A 25,806-nucleotide genomic window follows, 5' to 3' on the forward strand; every position below is an offset into this window, starting at 1 on the left:
TCCACCTCTGCCCGTTCCTTTTACTGTAAAAGGATTTTTTTTTTTTTTTTTTTATGAACTAACTTATTTTATTTATTCAGACCATATCATAGTGAAATATATTTTTCAATTATTACACAAGTCACCGAACTACAAAATAACTTTATTCACAATCCATATATAAAATGTACAAGGCAAAAACATCTCGCTGTTTATGAACTTGCACTAACAACAGCACCACTGGATCAACTGCCAAATTAATAGAACACCGAAAAGATGCCTTAATTTTTTTTATTTTTTGCAGAATTCCCATGGCTAGTTCATATAGTTTTGTAACACGAGACATTATACCTATGGAAAAGAAAAGTTGCACTCGTAATTGGGAGTTTATCATTAGTGCTGAAACTGCAGTTATTAGTTACTGCTACGATTGACATTATATACAGCTCGCTGTATTATCTTAAATCTTTAGTACAGAATTTCATTTCCAGCAAGGTAATGTTCACTTCCAGCAGTGAAATAACAATGATGTGAGGGCGCACGCAGTTATTAGTTCCAACAATTAAGTTACATTGACTGGTTAACAACTTGCAACAATAACTCGGCTTTACGAAGAAAGCCTATCTGAATTTCTTTTGGTGACAGTGCCCGAGAGATGCATCTGAACGTGATCAACACTATCACCAATATTACTCTCCTACAAACAGTTTCGCGCACACACGCTTCTGTTGCAATAGTTAACAAATAACGTTTGATGATATGGCGATATCTTCATACATTTTCAGTCTCTCTTACCTACAGTCGGCCTGGATACCGATCCATTGGAGTAGTCATTGTACACGCCCTTCATCCTGTGATAGCGTGCTGAGTGTTTGTTAGCATTGTAAGCCTTTCTATAGAAGTTATAGAACATGGCTAGGAACAGAATTGCATGAAAGATGAGGATGTAGACAAACACCGGCTGAAATCCACAGTCATAGAACAGAGGAATACTGGCATGTATGATTGCTATAACGAATTGAATCTGTAAAAAAACAAAAGAACTTAAACATCCAAGCTATGGAGGAAAATAATTAATTACATAGAAAATTAATAAGTCTTCGATAATGTATAAAAAATAAGCTTCTTTCGACTAAAACTGCTAATCACGAAAAACAGTTGCAGTACGTGCATTTTTAAACTATATTTTATGAAAGACGTTCATAATGAAATAGTAACGTTATTTAAAACAGAAAAACAAACATTCTGTAGAATGTAAACAAATACAAAAGTAGCAAAAAAATTCAATCAAATTATTTTCTTATCTGCAGTTTCTGCTTATCTTTGCAAAACCCAACAATAAATCGCCCATCATCTTCGATGGCCTGTTCCCTTATAGTTATATCTGGTAGGACTTACCATGTTCATCATCAACAGCACAAAAGTTAGAGTGAAATTAAATCCAGATGCGAATGTAATATTTTAATGGACATCCGGAAATCAAGCCTAAGTTTTCTGAAACAGTTCTTTGATCACCAGTTGTTTATAATTTTATTAACTAAAATCTTATTAATTAATGATTTAAAAAAAAAAAAAAAGACTGTCCTGCAGCTAACTCTTTCTTTAAACCCACCTTTGGTTTCAACTAGGGCTTGCAAACCGGTTTTATAAACCGGTTAAACCCGGTTTTCATATTGAGTTGTTAAAACCGAAACCGAGCTTCTAAAACCGGATTTGAATATTTTTTTTAGTTAGCCCTCGCGAATATAGTTTTTTTGTTACGCACATTTTCTTTTGTTTGTTCGTTTGTCTGGATCGTTCAACTGCTTTATGTTTTAAACATGTTTTTTTATTTTATTTTAAGGTACGAATCTCATGGGCAAGTGGCCCAAATCTAGGAGGGGTACCTTTTTATCTTCCCACCTGTATCATGGCACGATGCAGGTGTACACATTTACGACTGAGTGAGTCGGAGCGATAGCGTAAAAGAAAATGCTCAACATTTCTCCTTTCCATCTATCTTGTTCGCCAGGCAAATTATGGAACGCGCCTTATTGATGGTTACCCACTAGAAACAGATTCGCTGAATATTGCATCAAATTCCGATCGTAGAAAGTTTTTTTGCTTCTTTATTCCAATTAAATTTGCGATCAAATGTTCTCCAAAAAGCAGCTTCACTAAGAAAGTGAAGTTATAAAACTAAGAAAGAACTCATTCAGCATTTCAAAAATGCATTGGTTTTGGGTGCACGGTATTCATTGACTCTAGACGAATATACAAAATAAAAAAAAGGTATATGAATATAAATATGCATTCAAAAGACAATCATTGGTCGTTAGGTCTTATTGAGATTAATGGTTCACTTGATAGCAGAAGAACTGAGCAAATTGTGAATGGACACTTGAAGGAATTTGTTTAGAACTTGGATGAGGATATTGTTGCCTGCACCACCGATGGAGCAGCAATGATGATTAAGTTTGGCAAGTAAATTGCGCCTAATCATCAACAATGTATAGCCCATTGTATACATCTGTCAGTTATAGATGTACTTTATGAAAAAGCAATCAATTATGGTGCCACAGTCTCTGAGGCTTCCAAAGACAATGAAGAAAAAGAAAATAATGAAGAAAGTAGTGATGAAGTTGAAGAAAGACAGCAAGGCATGCTTTATCAAACCGACTTTACCGATGAGCTCATTTATTTCTTCAATCCAATGGCCAATATTGCACAAACTATTAACAAAGTCAGAAAAATTTGCAAGCTTTTTCGAAAATCGCCTACAAAAATGACATATTACAAAATTTTGTTAAAGCAAAATTTAATAGGAAAGAATATAAACTTATATTAGATTGCAAGACTAGATAGGATAGCACATTCTGTATGATTGAGAGATTTTTGAAATTGAAAAATTGCATTCCAAATGCTCTATGTGCAGTACTGTCAACTGAAGCCGTGTTTGACGATGACTGGAAAACACTTGAATTGCTACGTGAAAGTTTGCGACCAGTTGAAATGATTCTGAAGGCTATAACCTCAGAAGATAGACTTACTTAAAGCAGAGTCTTCAATAGAATTTTTGCTTGCTAAGCTTGATACAGCAGAAAACCCATTTGCTTTAAAGTTTCACCAAAGCCTTTTGCAGCGTTACAGTGCAAGACGAAATTGCCCAACTGTGGCTTTGCTGAGCTATCTACACAACCCCAAAAAGTTTAGGAAAGAAGATTCAGGTTCAAGAACTTTTGATTTTCCAAGTAAGCAAGTTTGGAAAAAGCACCCTGAAGAGATTTATCAGAGATTATTTGCAAAACATTCCGAAGGAGTCTTAGCGTTGAATGAAGAAACTGAAAATAAACGAACTGTTCTTTTAGAAGAAAACAAAGACTCGTCTAGTTCCGATGTTGGAGATACACTCATGCGAGAGTATGATAGTAATAGAGAGATTAACTGAAGAGCCTTCAAAATATCCGAGTGAATTGGAAATCAGCAAAGAATTTAAAATTTTGGAGGCAACTAGCAATAGAAGTGAAAAGCTGGAGAAAGTTTATAGAGCACTGCTGACCATTGAACCAACAAGTGTCCAATCTGAGAGAGTGTTTTCGATCACTGGTCTCTTTAACACAAAAATAAGGTCAAGTCTATCAGGAAAAATGCTTAATTTACTGTGTTTTTTTTTTAAGGATCATTTTCAGAAGAAAGCTGAGCAATAATAGTAAAGTATTTATTTTTAAATATTTTACTATTTGTAAAGTATTTTACAAATACTTTAAGCTGTTTTTTTCACATTATTTTTATTTATTAATTATTATTATAGGACTTTTTTTTGTTAACTATACGAGAAGATAGTTTTTATTCAAAGGATTTGACTACAATTTGTAATTTTGTATAATCTCAAGCCGGTTACTTTTTTGGAGCATTTTAATTTTTATGTTTTTTACTATAAGAGGTGATAGATTTTGTTTAAAAGATTTGATTACGATTTGTACAATCTACCCAAGATAAAATAAATACCTGTGTTATAAGCTTTCACTTATTTTCCCTAAGTCTGAGAAAATCGGTTTTAAGAGTAAACTTCGGTTAAACTCGGTTTTGAAATTTCTCGGTTTTATGCAAGCCCTAGTTTCAACGGAGGAAGAGTAGCAACTGAGGATTCACTAACTGCATATTATTTGATATTACTTTCACAGAAATGAAATCTTCTCATGCTAGCCGGCTCGACCATCTCATAAATAGATGAAACAAATAATATTTTTAAATCAACCCTTGACAAAATAAAAGCATCATGACAGTAACAGGCAACTGCCAGCGATATTCCCAACATTTTATTGCATTCAATTTTTTGGGGCATAGAAGTTATTTGGTTGTAAACTAAAGTACAAGTATTGAAAGACTTGCTTTTCCATTATATAGTAAAACTTCCTTTAAGCTTCAGATTAATCAACTGTCGGTGGTTATTCAGCTTCGTTTTAAATCCTACTTCAATCAGAAGGGTATGCGTAAATACATACATAAAGGAATCGTACCATAAAATGTGAACAATTTCTTTTCAAATACGTACATTCTTGCACCATCAGCTAGTAAATTCCATTATCGATGCCTTTGTTTCATACGTTTTGCGCCTGTTGCTTTGGTAGATTCAGTTAGGTTGCTTTGTTCAAAGAAGTGTGGTTTGCTAATCTGTAGAATGATGAGCTACCGCCACATTATTGTAGAAGATGAAGCATTTCCATTAAAAACTTACTTGCTTCTGCCTTATAGCCGATATCATTCAGGAGGAGATGAGGCTAAGAAAATTTAATTATCAATTGTCTAGAAGTAGAGTAGTAGAAATGCGTTTATCATTGTAACTGCTCGATCGCGAGCATTTCTTAGGCCTTTAGGGATACAGCCCCAAACAAAGTGGTGCTTACTGCGTGCTGCCTTCACAATATGTTACGTAAGAAAAGCGAAATACCTGCCGAAATAGAACCTTTACCACCTAATGCCGCCCTACAGAATTTAGATTTTCTTCGAAGAAATGCTACACGTGAAGCTTCAAAGTTCGAGACGCATTTAAAGAATATTTCTTATCTTTCGCTGGTTCGATACTGTGGCAGCAAGCAACAGTTCGTCGTGGAAGAATAATACAAAATTAAAAACAAAAACCACGTACCCAGTTTTTTTTTTTTTTACATTTAAACATTAAATTCACAATTTCCTATTATAGTACAAGAATATATGCATATGTATGTCATTCACATTAACTTGAAGGCGTTTATTTATTAATTATAATCCTAAAGATGTATATAGCCAATATAAAATATAAACTCAAATTTATGTCATTTTGAAATCTCTTATTTCTTGCCGCGTATGTTGATCTCGGTAATTTGGCGACATTATATAGCACCTCGTGCAATCTCACTTTTTCTATTAGCATTTCTTCCATTTCCTCTGCTCACGCTATCACACCACACGAAATTTCTCTTCGAACAGAAAATGTGAGCTCCTGAAAACGTGAGTCAACCTAAAATATCTAGTTCTGTGGAGTACAGAGAATGACAGTGTCTCCTACCAATAAAAACTAAATGGGAAATATGGCTCTCACAAACTTGACGTTTGACATGTTTTCATATTTACGTGAATTCACGTGACGTGATAATAATGTTTCTAACTTAAGGCACAAGTGCTGCCCAAAAATAATAGGAACTCCTCCCAGAAGTGAACAAACAACCAAGATAAATAACACGAAAAAAAAAAAAAAATAATAAATAAATAAAATAAATAAATTGGGAAATAGCTGTAATAGCTTGATCACGGGACATCACATCTGCTACTGTGAAAATAGCCATTCTAAAAGCTCACATTGCTGTCATGGCCTGCATATTAGCAGCAAAGTGACCATGTATTTTTCGATGCACGCGATGAAATATGTTGAACAAAACACGTGCTTAAGTATGGTTGCACCCTGTAACCAAGAAACAACTTAAACAATTTAACCCGACTGAAAGGCAGTTCAAATTTCACTGTCGATCGGAACTAATGAATGGGCTTAAACATTATCCAAAATAAGCTATTAACTCGCAGTAAATATAGTTGATGTGTTGTGAGTATATCCCGCTTTATCTATAGTATTTCAAGGCCTCCTTGCTTCCCTGTGCAGACATTTAAGTTAAACCCCAAGTATTCCTTGTCTTCTTCAGCAATAATTTTATACGCTTTTCATTTATACCTTTAGAAAGCTACCATTTTTGTTCTTTAGATGGAGAAATCAAGTCAGGGATAGTTCTGGACCTCTAACACCTTTTGCCGATTATACTCTTATTACACAAATTACCCACATCGTTGCAGTGATTGTTCTAAAATCTGGATATTTTTGTGCCGAGCGCATTGCCCATTTATAGACATCCATACGTCGATCATCCTCTCAAAACACTTGAATTTCAGTTTGTGGTGCCACATTTCTAGATGTGGCGAGTTTTGGATTGTAACATTCCAATTTCCATAGATATGAGGCGAGAGATTTGTTCGAGCTGAGTACAAGCCTTCAAAACAAATATTGAAATTCATTTTGCCAACAGCCTGACAGCAAAGGTGTCCATCGTGCCCATCTTGACTTGATGAATGTTGGAGAATGCTATTAGTTTATTTGTGAGGTCTGTAGACGAGTAATTCATGAAAAATTCAAAAAACAAATATTCAAAAATTGCTTATTTAAAAAAGAAAAAAAGTATTGCACTTTAAACCATTTGCAGCATTAAATGTTAATGCACACTGCGAAAATAAGTAGATTTAGTGAAATAGTGTATAGCCATCTCCTTTTCCTATTGCTACACGTTACCTACCATTTGGAACTGGGTGAGATATTTCTTCCACCATAAGTATTTGTGCATGGCTGGTCCCAGAGCTGCCAGGCAATAGTAGGAATACATGATGGTGTGTATAAAACAGTTGATGAAAGGAAAGAATGCGTTGTGACCACCTAGCAAGGGAACAAAGTGAAGTAAATAAAAGACTGTTCCAATATTTAATATAGTTAGGAAATACGCAGCATTCTTTTAATAATAGTAGATACTGTTCCTACTATTATTAATATAATATTCCTAATTATATAATTAGCTTAATTTACTATGAAAGAGTAGCCACTGTAACAAGACTTATAAACATTGAAAATCTCCCCGGCAAATTCAGATCATTGTATAAGTTATTTTTTTTTTTAAATTTAAAATACAGAGACACGAAAATACTTACCTGGTCCAAACTTAAGCCCAACCCAAACACCCCAAGCCACAAGGGAGTGGTGCACTACATGAAGAGTACTTATATGATCGAACTTCTTTCTCAAAACGAAGAAGATCTGAATGGAGAGAAAGTTTTCGTGAGATATCTCAAATGGAAACATGGCATAAATTTACTTAAATTATATTAATGTTTTAAAATTAGCAGCCATACAAGTGACACGTGTGTGTATGTGTGTCCAATGGTCCCCCACAAAAGTCCATACAAGTGATAGTAATATTTGATTTATTCTTTGCAAAAATCACTAGTGCAGATTGTGAATTAAATACTAATTAAGCCATAATACAATATTCACGTGATGAAAGTCGTATTATGGCATTGCACGCCAGCTGGAAGAAAACCCCATGCATATTAAGTGCTGATGACTTATCCCTCTTTTTTCTACACTCTTATTCCACTTGTGCTTTTGCTTGAAAATTTGCTCATATCCATTCAGTTCCTAAATAGGTCGCCATCTTTATGAATTTCTAAAGATGGTCCAATTGCAGGTTACCTCCCTTTTTCTAAAGCAATAAAATATCCGTCAATTGCCAGCTTTTATGCGATCTTCCTTCTTTGTGATTATTGATCATCAATGTGGATTCCGTCACTGTTGATTCATCGATGATGTTGGCTTATGTTATTAACTGTGGAAAAATTCGATGGAAAAGTTTGGCAAAACTTCTGACATTTTCTAAGGCTTTTGATCGTGTTTGGCATACAGATATTTTAAACAAGCTCCCATCTCATAAATGGCAGTGTTTTTTGCAATTTCGTATTCAGTTTTCCCTCTGACTGCTCACTGCATGTAGTGGTAGATAGCTTTCTCTCTTCCAACGTCTCTGTTACTGCTGGTGTTCCCAAGGGTCTTTTCCATTTTGTGTATTAAGGACCTTTTGCTGACTCAAAATCTTATCCATAATTCTACTGATGAGAGCTCACTGCATTCCACCTTCCAGTTTGAAAAACTTTGCTCTGCGCAAACAAAATCAACTACTCAAATAACTACCACTTATTATATTACAAGTATTGCTTCCGCTGCATTAAAATAGAAAAAGCGTTGTTTTTTTTTCCATCGCTCTGTGTTACTTTCTTTCTAAACAACTACTCATTCTGTATTAATCCGAAATCAGCCGTACAATGAAATATTGTTCCACGTTTGGAGTGGTGCCCCATAACCTCTCACGCTTCTAGGCTCCATTCAAAAGAGTAGTCTAACTAGCCATCTCTTGCAAAGTCGCTCCAGTCTGACTTGTTTCTGCTGCATGCCTTTTCCATAGATACTTCTATGGGCATTTATAATCGCCAATCTCTCAAACCAGTCCGAAGACATGCCGCAACCATTCAGCATCCATTCACGGTCCAACTCCAAAAATCACAAAATAAACTTTCCCGCTTTTTTATTTATCCGTTCTACCTTCCTTCGCACGTAATTTCCGAAAATTACAATCTATTGATATTGGATTCTAATGTAAACAAATATCTTCTGTCTTCTCAACCTTCGACCAATTCACAGTACTAAAAACTATAGGTTGTTTTCGTTAAAAAAAAAAACAAAAAAAAAAACAGGGAACTCCAGATACTATAATTTTAAGGTTATCGATTTTACTTCAGATTTCTGAAAAGCTGAAGAACAGGAGTTATTTTAAATTCTACTTCATCTTATATTTTTTAAGCATTCGCATATATACGTATAGCACCTATCGTCTGCACCATGTTCATCCGTCTGCTCGCTCACTCGACTCCTAGCGAACGATTTTCATTAAAATTTTATATTCCGCTATTGCAGAAAAGCTTGTCCAGCCATCCCAAATTTCATTAAAATCGGACAAATAGAAATCCGTAAATTATTTCTTTTTATCATACATGTCATATAGGCTATCCACATACCATACATTGTGGTTTAATCACTTGATATTGCTTGTTGCCCTTGCTGAGTGGAAGAAAGAGTATGGCAGGTGCGAAGAAAAATAAAAAAAACATTCTCAGTTCGCACATATCACAAAAGTGGCAGCTTTTTGATAAGCTATTTTCCCCCACCTCTCTAATCAGTTTACTAAATAATCATTTACAATTTATTATATTAATCACAGCAGGAGTGCGAAATAATTGTAATCTTTCAAGTTTTATTAAAATCTTGGAGGAAATGTATAGGAGATTACATAAATGTTTTAATATATTTCCTCCAGAAATTCTGGAAGAAATAATTGACACATTTGAGTAAATATTAGTTTTGAGGTATATGCAGTGATTAGCATAGGCATTTGATGCAAGAAAGCAAGCTTATGCAGCATCAGCCAAAAATAAAAAATAAATAAAAATAAATAAAAAAAATAACCACTTCCACTTCACCCCTCTGTTCGTTCGAAATACCTGTCCAGCTGAGCCTTAAACTTATTTAGGCTATCAACTTCCACGATAAGGGATGGAAGTCTGTGGAAGGTGATATCAAAGCAAATAATTCCATATATTAGTTATTAGCAACAAGATAATTAATTTATATTAACTGGTAAAGTGTATTTAGTGTCAAACTTATTAACTGGTAACAAGATAATTTACTTTTCACTTCTGCTAATCACATTAAAAGAAAAAAATTCAGTTAATTTATTAAATAAAAATCAAATGCGCGCCTGAAATGTAAAGCACTGCGTACGTTCCTTAACTTGTTTATATTCCTTAGGAAAATTTAAATCGACTTACCGTATCGGAGAACTCTGCAATTTTCAGTAGCAAATACCACCATCCTAACCTGACCAACTAAAAAGAAAGGTAAAATATTCTTTTATATATTACTATTATAGTATTTTAGGTATTATTTAGTAATTGACTTTTTAAATCTACGACTGTCTAGAAACTAACATCCGGTAATACAGTGCATTGTTTCTAAATATTTGTATATTAATTCAATTCATCCTTTGATAAATCATATTGTACCCGGAACTGGGAATTACATTATAACGAATTTAAAAATGCAAGCACTCAATTCATGGTTATGTCTGTGATCTGCTGACCCACTATCCCTATTGTGGGTCCAGTTTAAAGGAGACTGTCGCATTATGGCTTGGAAACTTTTCGATATAATGTAGGTCAATGCTCCACATGAACTGATTTCAGCAGTGGTTGAAAATTTTTCAGAAATGCTTTGCCTTCTTACTATTTATATAGTGCATTAGCATCGAGGGTCATATTGCACTGTCTTGTGAACAAATCAGTTCAAGGAAGCTCCTCACCTCTATATTTCAAATAATTGTACAATATTTGAATTGTACACAAAAAAGAAATAATTGTACACAAAAAAGAAACATTCAACTAAAAGCTTTTGTAGATATTGAAAATTGTTCATATATTAGATATTGAACTTTGTTTTCGTTCGTAAAAAATATACATTTGTTAAAAAAAAAATCTGAGAATATATGATAGATAGAAATCACTGATTTTTGTTGTTAATTTTGCGTACAAATTAAACAATATTCTTCCAGTTCTAAGGCAAAGTTGACAGTTTAAATAAGTTCAAGAAAGAACTAGATAAACTATTAGAGAATGCATAGGTGAAAATGGGAAGAGTCTTTTTTTGCTGATTTTTTTTTTTTATTCCAAAAGGCGAAACTACCGCATTTTTGTCTCCTGGGCGCTTATTCAGCTGGATATTATAGATTGTGTGCGCGCGTGTGTGTGTCAGCATTTTAAGCGAAAGTGCGCTGCGTGTATTATGTCAATACAGTTCTGTTCGTAGATCTACCTGCATGTTGTGCAGGCAAGTTCGAATTCATTCACTTTATTACAACACTCCTGATATTACTGTAGACTCAGTTTAGACTGTTTCTTCTGTAGTTTACTATGCAATAACCCCGAGTCTAACGACATATAAGATCTTAATGCAAAGATGCCGTGAGATAGCTCAATATTATTATATTATAGCTGTAATTTTGCCCTGACAAAACAGGAGGGATTTCCACGATTATAGTCTTGTTGAAAATTTCTCCTAGCGTTGCCTGTCTGTTGAAAGGAATTAGCTGCTCGGTTTCGGCACTACCACAGTGAAAGGAGTTTAGAAAGAACTGGCTATTGAAAAAGAATACTATCGTTAACGGAATCTCCCAAAGTTCTTATTCGGAATGTGTGCAAAGTTCGTCTGCACACAAACTTAAAATGTTTAACCGTAGAAGCAGATTGCAGGACTTGTACTACCAACCAGAAATTTATAACGCCGCACTTAATTAAGCAAAAAGTTGAATAACTTAGGTGATTTAAACTTATTTAAAGATCCAGCAGAACGCCTTGGTTCTAGGTTACAACCGTGGAAGTTGAAGCAGGAACTAAAATCACAGTATATCGAAAACTTCGAAGTGTTTTTAAAATATTTCGTTATGAAAGATGGTATGTATTTCTGTAAAGATATTAGTGGTCTTTTGAATGAAGTGGTCATTGAACACAGTCATAATGGACGTTATATATTTATCAATGCCTCAAAATTAAGGTGGTGTTGTTTTTTTCTCTTGCTGCACAGTAGTGCATTTCCATCAGTTCTACTTCATGCTGTTTGCTTGAAAGAAGTGAAAAAAAAAAAAACCGTACGAAAGTATGTGATTTGGATTACTCTGATTAAGATAGTTGGATATCAGTGGTCTATAGGGAGGTTTCACAAAATGCTGTAGCTTATATTTCTGGGACAGTCGCGCCATAGAAAAACGTTGTGTTGTGCAGCAATGGAAAACGAGAGGAATTTTTACCAGGAAGAAGTTATAAAATATGCCCACTAGTTGAACCAAAACACACACACACACACCACTTCTTCTATATTTTAACATAAGGTTTGGATTAATGAAGAATCTTGTTTAAGACTCTGGATAAGTTAAATCGAGAAACACTATTACCTAAGGAAGGTGTTTCTCACTTTAATAGATGTAAAACTGAAAGAAGGAATTTTCATTGAGCCTCAAAATAAAGGAATTCCTCAAAGATGTATTTGAAACAAAGTTACGGATACTGAACTAGCAGCTTGGCGATCGTTTAAAGCAGTTATGCAGATTTCTTCGAAGAAGGAACGATGATAATTATGAATCTCTGGTGTCAACTTTACTGCAGTGTTAAAGATATGGGAGATGCAAGTGATAAGTAAGGGGAACACTTTCATCAGGACATATCTACGATGGAAAGCGTTACCAAGGTCGCCGGTTTATACTGCTAGTTTAAGAAGGAAAGCAGAATGTACCGTAAAAAAACTAAAAACTAAGCGGCAACATTTCTAAGGAAATAGAATGGATACAAGGTGTGGCTATTAAAGAACGAGATTGCTTGCTGAGCCACTGCACACCACCTGTGAAACAAAAAAGGTACGGCAGTTGACCTTGAACCTTTTACGTAGTTGTCTGCCAAGTCATGTTCCAACACCTCATTCGCTCTGCAGCGAGACAGATTTTCAGCACCTTGTGTTTTTACAGGTTGTCGGACAAATGGCAGGCAAAAGAATCGAACAAAGAATCAACCTCAAATTTAACAAAAACTAAAGAAAACATCAACTGAAAATTATGATTTGTTACATCAAATTTATAAGGAAGATACTGTGTCAAGTAGCTCGCTTATTTGAATGGCATTAAAGACTTTTCGAAAGAAGAGAGAATGTGGAAGACGATGAACGACCAAGCCCTTCACAGTATCCATGAAAGATCATGAAAATGTGGACCAGGTAAGGACATCGATTAGAAGTGATCGTCGTTTAAGCATTAGAATGGTTGCGTCAGAACTCATTACATATGTACAAAGAAACAGTCAGACAAAATTAACTGAAAATTTAGGCACGAGAAAATGTGTGCCGAGATGGTGCCAGAAATTTTGAATGAAGATCAGTCATAAGACTGAGTTTGTGACGGTGTTTTTAAAAACAATGGAAGATAAAACAATCCCCCTGACGGAGAAAGACAAGAATATCAAAAATAAAAACCATGCTTCTTGGTCCCCCCCCCCCAACATTAATAAAGGAATTAATATGGCCGAATATATCTCACAAAATCACTGTAAACAAACATATTACATTGAAGTTCTGATAAAGCTTCGGCATAAATTGGAATTGTGGAAGGATGGTTAGATGTACCAGCACACAACGCTCTCTATGTTCATCAGTTTCTGGGCAAAAATGAAATCCCAGTCTGTGAACACGCACCATACTCGCCAGACCTATCCCCTTATGACTTTTTCTTCCTTAAACTTAGAAGGCTATTTAAGGGAACCCATTTTCAGTCCATTGAAACCATTCAGAAAAAGTGTTAAAAAGGTTTTACAAGACTTCCAGAAATGTTTCTCTGCTTGGGAGAAATGTGGAACAGTGCAAGCCAAGACAATTATTTTAAATGGGATAAGCTTGTAAGGTATGAAATATTTCGTTATATTTATTTTATCGCAAGTCTCATTATTTTATAACCACACCTAGTATAGTACGTTGTGTGATTCAAGTATTTAAAATGCACGACTCATTTTTATTTAACCAAGCAATTTCAGTATATCTTTCAATGGAAAGGTGATAAAAGGTATGATTTGGTATTTTTGGAATCTGCCGATCAATTTTTTTTTTAAAATCTGCAACGTTTGCTTCGGAGATACCATTTTATTTTTATTATTTTTTTTTTTGTTGGCCAGTGTGTAATTTAGAATCTGTACATCAACTGAAATAATTAAAGGGAAGTAGTTTAAAGGGCATTATATCCAGATATTATAATAACACTGTAAAAGGAAAGCAAATGTGAAAGAATAACATATATAAAAAGCAAAGTATAATGCAATGTGACGTAGTTGGATTCTTAGCTTCTAACTGTTAGATTGCATTATGCAGTTTTCCCCCCGAATACAGCCACTAGGGAGATAGAGACCCCAGTGGCTATATCTGGAAATTGAACTGATAAAGTCAATTTACAGAAAGAAATTGGATGTGTATATCTTAACAATTTAAAAGAGAAGTACGATATTTTGTTGCTCCTAGTGTCTTATTTCGTTACTTACCAGCATATTTTCAGGATCTGTACCATAATTCACAGGCTCACATAACCAGCTGAATTTTCCGACTAAGTATGTCTTACTTCCTCCCTGAAAGTAAAAAAATACTAAAGTTTAGTTTGATCTTATATAACATATGCATACAGACATTTAATCAAAGTAACTCGAATGAAATTATTGCTAAAAATCGGGAAAAAAAATTATAGCAGATCGCGAAACAGATATGTTTGTCCGAACTACACCGTTGAAAGCCGAGGAGTGTAATTTTTTTTTCAAGTTGGAGGCAGATTAAAAATTCTGCATATACTCTGCCACAGCTATATTAGGCAGGAACTAAGGAATAGAGACTACAAGAATATTAGATATTTTGAAGCATTGCGTGGATTTGGACACGCGACGTTCGAACTCTATTTGAACATTGACCACTGCCACGAAGAGTGCTAATATTGAAAATACATTCCTATGAACAGAGCGCTTGTTCTTTTTCAACATAAAAGCAAACTCATTATCGTGGTTCTGCAAAGTGTCAGCAGTGGGCGTGACAATCTGCAAGTTCAATCAACTTACCATATACATACGGAAAGGTTTTATAATAAATTGGATCATCCTTCTAATAATGCAGCAAAGGTTCGTGTATGCGCAAGCTACTACAATTTGGCATCTGAACCAGGTCCTCCTTTCAGACGCTAAATTCGCATACTGCAGTTTGAGTACCCCGCCGGCATCTTGAAATCAGGACTATTGTATTCTGTCGTCCTGGCTATAGAATAAACGTTTTTTGGCCCCTTTAAGTTTAAAAAACACGAGGACATTACCCTCTTCGAACATCCATTTACGACCTTTGCCTGCGGACTCCCTGCCAACGAACCGTCTAAATCGAGGGCACCAGCTGTTACGGTGAAAAGGCAATCATTGGAATAGTTATCTGTGTCTACTTCATGAAGATAGGCCAAAATTCTGTTTGGAAATAATATTTACTGTATTCCGAGTCCTACTTTGAGTTTACTCATTTTCATAGTGTTCCGACAAACCAGGACATGCATGTTTAATATTTATACAGGAAGTGTGGCTGCATTTTTTATTTTCATTGTTGACTAGCGTGTACGAATTTAGCCCAAACTGTTTACAGATGATTTCTGTAACGCTCAGTCTTTGTAGTGTTTAACAAATCTCACCCACAAACTATTTACAAATAATTGTTCTTAACCGGTATGGAAGATTTTAAATAAATCCGAGTATGCTTATAACGAAGTAACCAGTAACGGTATAAACTGCGTATTAGAGTATGCTCCGAGATGCCTTATTTATGGTTTGCATTTCACAATTTGACTTAGCTAGGGCTTATGGTGTTTGGCTATAGTGATTCTTAGCATTATTAGTCAACCTCACGCTTTTCAATAGGTTACCAGTGATTAGTTGTGCTAGACTTAATACTTGTGTATACAGAGGTTTCTTGGTTAAGAAAATTTGCAGAGGCAAATAAGGTTATGAGGCGGGAGTATAATACACGTAATTTAGAGAGACTGGTTGGTTAGATAAAAGCCATTGTTTCCGGGAGAAACAGTAATTTGAAATAGCAGTTTCATTGGTACAATATAAGAACTAGTGTCAGATATTCTTATTGCTCTTTAATGCGATAAATCCATAGTTTTTAAAATGTTAAGGTGTTATCTGAACAGAAAAACTGTTTTATTTCAGTTATATTTGAAATATTGGCTTTGAAGTCGAAATGACGCAAACTTTTACCAAAATATAATTTGGCATACTTACATAGAAAAAAAAGAAGGCACTAAGAATAACCATGGCAATATTGTAGGCAACAATTATCCTGCTTATGTCAAAGGGTTTTCTTTCTTTCATCCAAGCTGGACCGAGGACTTTGACAAAATACAGATAGGAGAAGATGACAGACAACATCGGGAAAGGACTACCCATCAGTGGCCATTCTGCAGATCTGGGATCTGTTAAAGAACAAAAGTATGCGCTTAATGTACAGAAGCTCTTCCACACCCATTTCCTCTCTTCCGACACCCTATGGTAAACAGTTTAAACGGAATAAACTCAGAATTAACTTCAATTATTATATAATGTTTTATTTATACTCTGCGACAGCCCCATAGGGCCAGACAAGAATATTACCAATCTTCTGAGTTAAAGAAGATTTGGCCGCCCCTTGCAGTCTGCGAATCCCAAGTCTCTTACAGATCTTATTTACAAATAATGAAGCCGCGTTTTATGAGTTACAGATGGAATGGTAATTAAAACTTAAGGTTTAGGGACCATTGCTACTTCAGGACAATGCCGCATGTTAGGATATATCTTTATGACATGTTGCCTAATTTCTACTCGCATTCGTGAGTAGAAATTATGCAACGAAACGTAACGAAGAACAAATACTGTGAATTCCATCCGAAATACTAATTTGGTATTCCGCCTTACTAATTTAAAGCCAAAAGCAAAGTTTATTCGGCGTCCGCTGCAACTTATTTTATTTTGTGTTTGCGCTCCCATTCGTCTCGTTTAACTGCTCTGTTATTCGTTCTTCAATTCTTAGCTTATCAAAGCTGACTCGCCTTCTGACTTTAGCATCCGTCCATCCCTCAAATCGTTGTTTCAGTTACTTCCAAAGTGCTAGAGCTTACAAAGTGTTCGGTTCAAATTGTCGTTCAAAGCATTCATTGAGGATTTTTTTCGTGCTTACATTTGAGGTTTTGTGCAAAATTATTGCTACCTGTACTGGACCTTTGGTGATCACCTAGTTATAAGCATTTAGTTGATAAGGGAAAGTGAACAGGTAAAGTTTTTTTTTTTTCGCAGGCATATTATATTTCAAACTAATTGCCATCAGCTTTATTCCCGCGTTTTGATTTAATTCCACTTTGATCTATCACTCCGTAAAATGTGCCACAGTGTTTTTTCTAATCATAATAATTAGTGATGCTATTGATTCCTCACAATTTTTGGTTAATCTTTTTGAAGTACCGCGATCGAATGCATATCGGCCTATGATATTCCATTTGTCGGTACAGTTACTCATAACTCAAACTGTAGATCCATTTACCACACCAAAAACTGTGCAATGTGCTAGTCCTCTTATTATTAAGAAGACCGTGACATTTTTGCATTTTGGACAGATGCAAAAAAAAAAAAAAGTCAGCTTCCTTGCATCATTGTGCCATTATAATACTAAAATCTCCAATTCCTGATACTCCACTGCCGCATTGGGCTTATTTTCACTTAATATAAAATACTCTGCTTTCGTTATGTAAATAGTCTGTGATTCGGCCATTATCTAGACTCTGTACCCACCACACAACTGAATACTCATCCCGTTCTGCGTGTATTTTATTAAAAAAGACAATATTTCGTTTATCACATGGATTCGAACGCATTTCAAACGTAACTTTACGTTTATGCTGCCCACTTCGCTACCAGTATAGCAAAAAATGTGTGAAATTAGTAAGTTGAACATAATCTCATCTGTGTTTAGCTGCCCGCATAAATTTACTAACTAGAGGAAAATTTTCTTAAAAAGGTGAATTAGTAATGAACAGCTTTACAGCTGTTCATTACTAATTCACCTTTTACTACAGTTGTGGTTACAAAAATAAAAGTGCATCATTCTTGAGTTAGTTTCTGTAGGTGGTGCACCATAAACCTTTATGAACTCAGGAAAATCGGATTTTACGTAATCTCTCCTGAAGCTCAGAGCCAATTTTAAAATTAAATGAGGACGTGTTTCTTAAGCGAATAGCTATGGGGCACTTAAGGCTCAATGAATAATTTATTCAGATAAGAAAGAGACCACTCCTTACATATTTCCTTTCTTAAATATTTTTGTAATATTTCATTGTGAAATAGTCAGAGGCTGAGTGTTATTAATGAGTGAAATTCTTACTTTTATCTTTTCTCATTTTATTAATGCCTGACTGATTAAGAGAGGAAGTTGTTAGTTGAAGCGTCGCTAAGTGTCGTTGTGCATTACAGAAGAGAAAGAAGGAGAGTGGGAAATAAGCTTGGAATGGCCAGCAAGTTCACGTGCTCTATCAATTTGGCAAAGGTGGTGCAATAAAGCTCCCCCTTTCCCAGACAAATGGGTATAGGACGGCGGCTGCCACTCATCAAATCGAAGATGCTTCCTGAAAGAAGCTGCCACCTATTTTTTTCCCCCAGCGTTAGACTACCTGCAGGCGGGTATGTGACCTCTGCTGTTTTGCTTCCGGAATCGGAGAGAACTGCAGTCCGTCGGCGGTCGAGAAGATGAAGGGAAAACCCCATGCGTTTCGTCGTTTTCCCCTACGGCACAAGGTTGCTTCAGAAAGCAGCGATAAGCAGGTTAATTAGATAGCAGTCGTTAGAAAATTTTTCCGTCCGGAAGTAACCAAGCCTTCAGAAATAACGAATGTCTGCTTTCAATGGCCAAGTGACGTCATTGAGGTAGTTAAGCTAGGATTCCCGCGATGTATGACCGATTCTTCAGTTTCTTACTGAGCATTTATTTATTATTTTTTTTATTAGACTCATTGACACAACCTTGCGTGTGAACTATGACTCATTACGAAACTTCCTTTAAGTGTTCTGAACTTAAGACTAGAAATAAGCATGTACCGTATTTAATCGTGATGTCGATTTAACCTATTGCAGGCTTCATTTGCCTCTCATATTGTTCAGGGCCGAATCAAAGAATGCGCTGAGATGTAATGCACATGTGTAGTACAAAAAGGAGCACTTATGATAATGACGTAATGTTTGATGTTTTAATACTTTCTAAGTGACCTAAAAGTAAATTTCGCAATCAAAATTAAATATCAAGACAGTAAGTAATCTTATTATACTAGCAAATAGAGCCTGTTCAAACCAACGGGGCTTTTATATCCTTTCTCTCCAACTTCAGTCCTCATCCCACAGCCACTGAACTGTTGCTTTATTTCACTATTCAGGTTTTCCGGATTTTATTTTCATCGTGCCCTATCCTCACTGACTTCACTTTCATCTCCTCTAATATTAAACGTCATTTATTTTTGATCTTTTTCTGAATCCCGGTCTTCATTCTTACCCTGCAACTACTTACCTCACTCAATCTGCTCAAATACGCACTCTACGTCTTCCTGGGTATGTCTTTGTAAAGGGCGGCTCCTAGAACGTCAGTTCAACTCCGCCTTGCATCTCTGTGAAGAACACTACCACTTCAAATGGGCCAGTGTGAATGACGTAGGTTTGTGTGTATTATGTGCGTTCTGTGGTTGTCTGGCCGCTTGGCTACCCAGAAGCATCACTCACCTGGATAGATGATTCTGGGCAGCTTGTGTACCATCGGGCACATTCTTATTTTGTGAAGGCATACTGGATTAGGGTTTCAACATGCATACCAGTGATCATATACCGCTGTTACACAATGGTTGAGAAATGCTGTTGTAGACCAGGGGTTCCCAATCCGTGGTTCACCAGAAAAATTTAGTAATGGTCTTTATTTTATTATTTCTCCCTCTCACTTTGTGGTTTGGCGGTCTTATTTTTTCGTGTACCAGAAAGGTGGATATAATGTTATTTGAAAAATTACTAGTAACACTAATCGTAATAGTACTATCCAGGCTTGGCAATATTGCACCTGCATTTAGCCACTGTTCGCGAATTCAAAGACATTTAGTATATGATATGATAACCCATATAGTTTAATTAAGACAAACGATTAATTAATGTACTTAGCGTTATCCGGGATGTCAAAGGAAACAATGATGAAAGGTAGCTCTATTTTGAAGTTGCTCCATTTTTCTTTTTGAAAACCAAAAACGACAGGTATTAGAACACAGTACTGTTTATACTGAAAGGACAGAATTCATGGGATAACTGGTTCCTGGGCAACGCGACGCTGTCACCTCTCTCGCTAGTGGACGAACCCACCGCTTGGCAGGCATATAGGTACACTGCATTCACGTAGACGGTAATTCGATGTCAGTATGGATAAACGTCTGAGTTAAAAAGTATGAGATAAAAGCCTTTGGAAGAGGGATGATAGTGGGTGTCCGACGCATAGGTCACTATCGCAGAGGTGGTACAGAAATTGCCGTTGGACAGTATCAGGAGTGTATCGGGAATACGCCATTTTCGGAATAACATCTCATCGTGGATAGCGCTGTGGGCGGAGAAAGGGGGTGGATGAGCGTGGCCGTCGGTCTCACATTGCTTCAGCCGACAGTGGCATAAATCATTGCCGACTTCAACGAGGGAGTGCCAGAAACGTCTCCACTAAAACCATCAGGCAAATATTAGTCGCAGTAGCGTATGGGAGCCACCAACCCACCAGAGTCCCATTGCTAACACCACGACACAGGACTCTACGCCTCAATTGGGCGTAAGAACAACGGCACTGGACCTTGGATGACTGGAGATTGGTATCCTGGTCCGATGAGTCCCGTTTTCAGTTATTTAGAGCGGACAGGAGGGTGTGTATCCAGCTGAAACCGCACGAAGCCATGCACCAGTCATGTCAACAAGGAACGGTTCAGACAATGGTCTCGGGCGTGTTCAACTGGCACACATTGGGACCTCTGATACATCTAGACGCATCTCTGAACTGTCTAGGTTACGTGTCCATCCTTACAAACCATTTGCATCCGTTCATGGTCATCGTGCACCCACAGGGCAATGGACTCTTCCAGCAGGACAATGCGCCACCCCCACAGAGCAGTGGCGACTACAACATGGTTCGAAGAGCATTCCACAGATTTTACCACCAAGGAATGGCCTACCCATTCGCCGGACATGAACCATGCGAAGCACCTTTGGGATGCAGTGGAAAGGTCCTTTCGAACTTTGGATCCTTCACCCGGAAATGCAGTTCAAATGTACATTGAGAAATTGATTTGTTCGAGGAAGGTTCCTACTTTTTAGTATATCTTGTTATTTACACGTAGCAAATATTATATATTTATTCTATATAGAAGTTAAAACATTGTTAAATGTGATAACTTTATTATTGTATATTTGCTTCTTTCATATCTGGGCAAACCATGAAAAGACAGATCATATTTGAATTGGCATACTTACTCAAATTCCTAAAGATACGCAGAACCTTTTTAGAAGTTATAGTCAATATTAAAATAAGTTTTAAACGTAGTTTGGTCGGTGTAGAATAGGATAAATAATCCCAATATTTAACAATTACAGCAGCGCTTCCCATCGTAACTGATGTGTTGAAAGGTATTACACAGTTACCTTCTTGTAGCCGTCGCTTATACGTGACAAAATGAACACCTGCCTTTGTTTTCAGTACAACTAAGATTTAGGCAGTTGGAGAGTAGTACTCTGGAATACCATTGGATTCCTCTTCAGCAGCTGAAACCTTAGTTTTAGTCTGGCTTGTACTGCATGAAACAGTTATATCGATTAAATCCTCGAGTTCTACTGTATAAAATAAAATTGTTTATACGCGTTTTTTTTGTGTGTGTAAACATGTAAATTAAATAAATACCAAGTGAAATATACTCTTACTACAATCGGACAGTGCTGTTTCGGGTAAGAAGATGTGTATGTACAGTACCTGTCTAAGGTGGCTCTCAGATTTAACTCTGAACTCCACCTGATATCATTTTGATGAACTACGGAACTTCTGTAAAACGTTCCTGACCAAAGTGTAAATGTTTGTTTGTAAAAGTGTAAGTGTGTATTGTTTGTGTCAGGCCTCTTTGCCACCCATTCAGCGGCATGTGGAGTCGGGCCTGCGTCCAGTCACTGTTTCAAATGCACAAATCCCGCATCCAATGGAAGGAACGCTAGTCCAGTGGATGCCAACAATCCCGTACCCGGGTTGCCCAAGCCTGGAGACCAGCAAAAAAAAAAAAAAAAAAAACGCTAACTGTTCCTGTGTATTAACTGTCTTTTAGTAAAAACAAACAAACTGCTGGAAAATATTAAAATTCAAACTATTCAAAACTTATTCAATTGGGAGTCATCATTTAAAATTATTACTTTAAGTAACTCATTTCGTATCTCGTTTTTTTAAACTAAAGTCGAAAAGAATGTCTCATCGGCCCCGCTAACTTTTTTTTTTGAAAACCCCAAACACGAGGTATTAGAACCTATAATACCTAGTAGGTGGAGGTTGAGAAGATGAAAGAAGAAATTTGTTGACATTAGACTTGAACTTCTGTAGACTAATTTTCAGGAAATACGTATGAAGGAAGGTCATTTCAGAAAACGGAAGTTGAATGACTTAATGATGAAGAAGAAAATTTGATTCTGTGAGTTAAGTTGGGCAGTAAAAGTATTTTGACTGATTGCGGACCGCTTTGAAAAAGCTGGACTTATAGAAGCCAATTCAGAAGAACAGTGCCCGTGGGAGTATCTATGGAAAATGCATGCAGCAGAAATAGAACGTCTACAAGACAGAGTGGAGAGACTCTGTTAAATATGAGTCATTAATTAACTAACTGCCCTCTTTTGAACGGAATCTAGAAGCCTGAATGAGAATTTGGGGTACTGTCCCAGATGTGGGAACAATATTCCATGGCAGGGCAGATTTGCGATTTGTACAGAGTAAACAGGTGTTTGGAAGAAAAGTAACACCGAGAGCGAAAGAGAAAACCAAGTTTTTTAGATGCAGAGGAAGCTATAATCGTAATGTGCTTATGCGAAGAGAGATTAAGAAGTCATGGTAATCCCATTGGCGTAGCCAGGGTAGGGTTAGCAGGTATACTGTTTCCCCCCGGACACCGAAATTTGGCATTGTGGCGCTTTTTAGGCAATTGGCGCTTTTTTTTTTTTTTTTTATGTACCTGCTGACAAAAAAAAAAATCCTGGCTAAGCTACTAGTAATCCCCAATAGAAATATATTACCTTGCCTAGAAATCAGAGTGTCATTGAAGATAAGCATAGCAGCAGAAGAATCTTTTTACGCGATATAAGACAGGACTGAGTTTCAGAAGGGTTGAAATCAACTAAGTTATCTTTGCCCCACTGGAGAATTACCTGGAGATCAGCATTAAAGGAAGTTGTTTAGAAGACCTTAATGACGAACACGGTCAAAAAGCCTTTGAAATGTCAAGAGCAGCTGCTTGACTTTCAAACTATTCTATTGAATTTGACCATAGATTGGGTAACATAAGTCAGAATATCAACTAGTGGATCGACACTGACGATCGTTGATCAGATGGAAAGTTTCTAGGTAGTTAAGAGGTTGTCAGGTCGGAGAAATCAATTGGCGGTTAATTGATTTCTCCGTTAGTTTAGAAAGAGAAGTAATTGCAATGGGACGATAATTGGATGGGAGGGATTTATCAGCTTTTTCAGGAACCAGCTGGATATGAGCAAATTTGCAAGCAGAAGGAAAGACACCTTTGGAATGAGAAAGTGAAAAAAGGCGATACAGAAGAATCAAGTTCTGGATCACAGGTTTTGAGAACAAGTTTTTTTTTTTTTTTTTTTTTTGATTTGGTAGTTATTGGCGCATCGGCTTCTGTGGCCATATTGCACCTCCCAAGGTTTTTGCAGTACTTTGATCCAAGCCCGAGGCGGGAATCGAACCCGCGACCTTTGGGTTGCCGGGCAGGTACTTTACCCACTCGGCTAGCCCGGTCGGCTTGAGAACAAGTGAAAAAAAATACCATCAGCACCTGGAGCAGCTTTTTTAGCATCAAGATTTGTCAAAATCCATCTGACATCCTTTTGACGGAAGACCACAGGCAGCATTGAATGGAGCGTACTGAGAATGGTGGGAAGTAGTTTACCAAGATCACGAGTTGGAAGAAAAATAGGATAATCATTTTCTAAACCCGGCTGAAATAATTTGTATTTTAGAGAGCCATGTCCTGGACTCGGCTGAGAACAAACTGAAGAAAATCAATTAAGTGACCGATGCAATATTTTTAGAGTTTGCATATATTTAGTATAACAGGCATCTTATTTGCTCATCGCAGTGATTCCCAAAGCTTGGATATGAACCGTTATCGCCTTGCATCGTTTGGTCGATGAAATAGGTCGAATATTAGGAAACATGTTACTGTCAACGGTTAAAGTAACCTCGATTGGTAGTTTTGCTTCCTTCGTAGACAACTTAACCACCTTTCTCGAGTTGCGAGAACTCAGTGACCTTCACTTAATTCTTTGTAGCAGGAACACTTCACATTTGTACCGCGTTACAGCAGTTTAGTGACCCTGACCTTGTAGTGAACAGGGAAACACTGAACTAGTGAAAAAAAAAAGCTTCTGGTACGGTCGTTGAATCAATGGACGACCCAATTATGAGTGCAAGGACGAACTGGTAAGCTGTTACAGACGGAAGTTATGTGATACACGAAACTTGTACTAAATTGGAGACAATCGTGAGTCAATTAACCCCGATTTGTAATAGGCAACAAATTATGATGTTATAGAAGCGCTTACGTTAAGATGATCGAAACATTAGTACATCCTTATAATAATCGGGCATATCGCCAAGTCAGAATTTTTAGTATTAAATCGCGCACTATCTGGTACTTCTGTTTATTCCCATAGTTAGCGATATGAAATTTGTGCATGTACTTTGATTTTTTAGTTTCTTGCCAGATAATGTAGTTCGCCGATTACAAAAAACTTTTTCAGAAAGTCGAGAAACCTTTGAAATGACGTGTTAAAAAATGGCAATTAGGAATGAAGCCCAAGTGAGAAGCTCGCATTGTGTAGACTTCCTGCACCCAGATCGCCCATCCGAGAAGCGTCTCCTGGAAAACTTGACCCACTAACCGCTGGTAGTAGGCGTGTCGAGAAGGAAAAGGTAGGCGATGAGGTCGCTGGCGAAGTACACTGAAAAAGGAAGAGGGAAAAATTCAAGGAATCTTAACGCACGGCTGAACTTTTCATTACTGATATATCAAGTGAAACGATGGTCGTAAGTTATGCGTTGTCGTGGCAACTTTGTGATAGCAATGCATGGAAGCCGATGTTGAGAACTCAGATGACTGAAGGTGATTTATGTGTGGGGGGGGAATGAAGCGGCGCTATTGAGCATGGAGAGCTTCCTATCAAGGAAGTTACTTTATTTTAAGTTGAAATTAACCGTAACTAGAAACTTAAAACATTCTACTGGTGTCACAGAAGTTTAATGAAGGCAACACAAGCTATACGTGTTGTGTGTTTTGATTGTGGGCATTAATGGATATAGATTCGTGGAACGTGAATGAAAATGACCCGGTACTCAAACTATTGTTTTGTCACGATATATGAAACTGTACTCAGGACTTTCACTCGGGTAAAAAGTGAGTTTCCCCCTAGAATGTAATTAGTGGTAGACGTGAACATTTGACTGCGAGGAAATGTTTGTTTTCATGGCATTGTGTTGTTAAGTTAGAAATGTAATATCACAAATGCTTTATTTTACTGAGTTGCCATTCATATTCAAATGAGGTTTGCTATTGTAAGCGCATGGTTTGTCGGAAAGACAACCTCTTAGGAAAGAGGTTCGAGGACGTTAAAGTATGCTGTTCTAAGTTTTATACGAAAAAAAAAAAATAATAAATAAATAACTCATCACATCTACCTTCTAAATCAGTGGAAAAAAGCGTATCAGGTAGTCAACATCAATTGAACTCCGAACTAACCTTCCTTATACTATAGAGAAATTAAGATAGTGTGATT

At 36.6% G+C, this 25,806-nt stretch overlaps 1 protein-coding gene across 1 annotated transcript in view; it reads right to left on the reverse strand.

Moving 5' to 3' along the window:
• Positions 1–285: 285 nt before the first annotated feature.
• Positions 286–25,806, reverse strand: part of LOC150087320 (very long chain fatty acid elongase AAEL008004-like) — a 42,145-nt gene continuing 16,624 nt past the window's right edge. The window contains exons 4-9 of the mRNA XM_090371984.1: positions 15,967–16,157; positions 14,203–14,286; positions 9,910–9,966; positions 7,183–7,288; positions 6,777–6,913; positions 286–1,003 (exon numbers count right to left, since the gene is read on the reverse strand). Of these exons, the coding sequence (XP_090228110.1) occupies positions 761–1,003; positions 6,777–6,913; positions 7,183–7,288; positions 9,910–9,966; positions 14,203–14,286; positions 15,967–16,157 (818 nt within the window). The 3' untranslated portion in view covers positions 286–760. The remainder of the gene's footprint in view (positions 1,004–6,776; positions 6,914–7,182; positions 7,289–9,909; positions 9,967–14,202; positions 14,287–15,966; positions 16,158–25,806) is intronic.

Source organism: Mastigoproctus giganteus, chromosome 4, assembly GCF_048544385.1.
Source record: "Mastigoproctus giganteus isolate SK-2022 chromosome 4, ASM4854438v1, whole genome shotgun sequence".
NCBI classification, from domain to species: Eukaryota; Metazoa; Arthropoda; class Arachnida; order Uropygi; family Thelyphonidae; genus Mastigoproctus; species Mastigoproctus giganteus.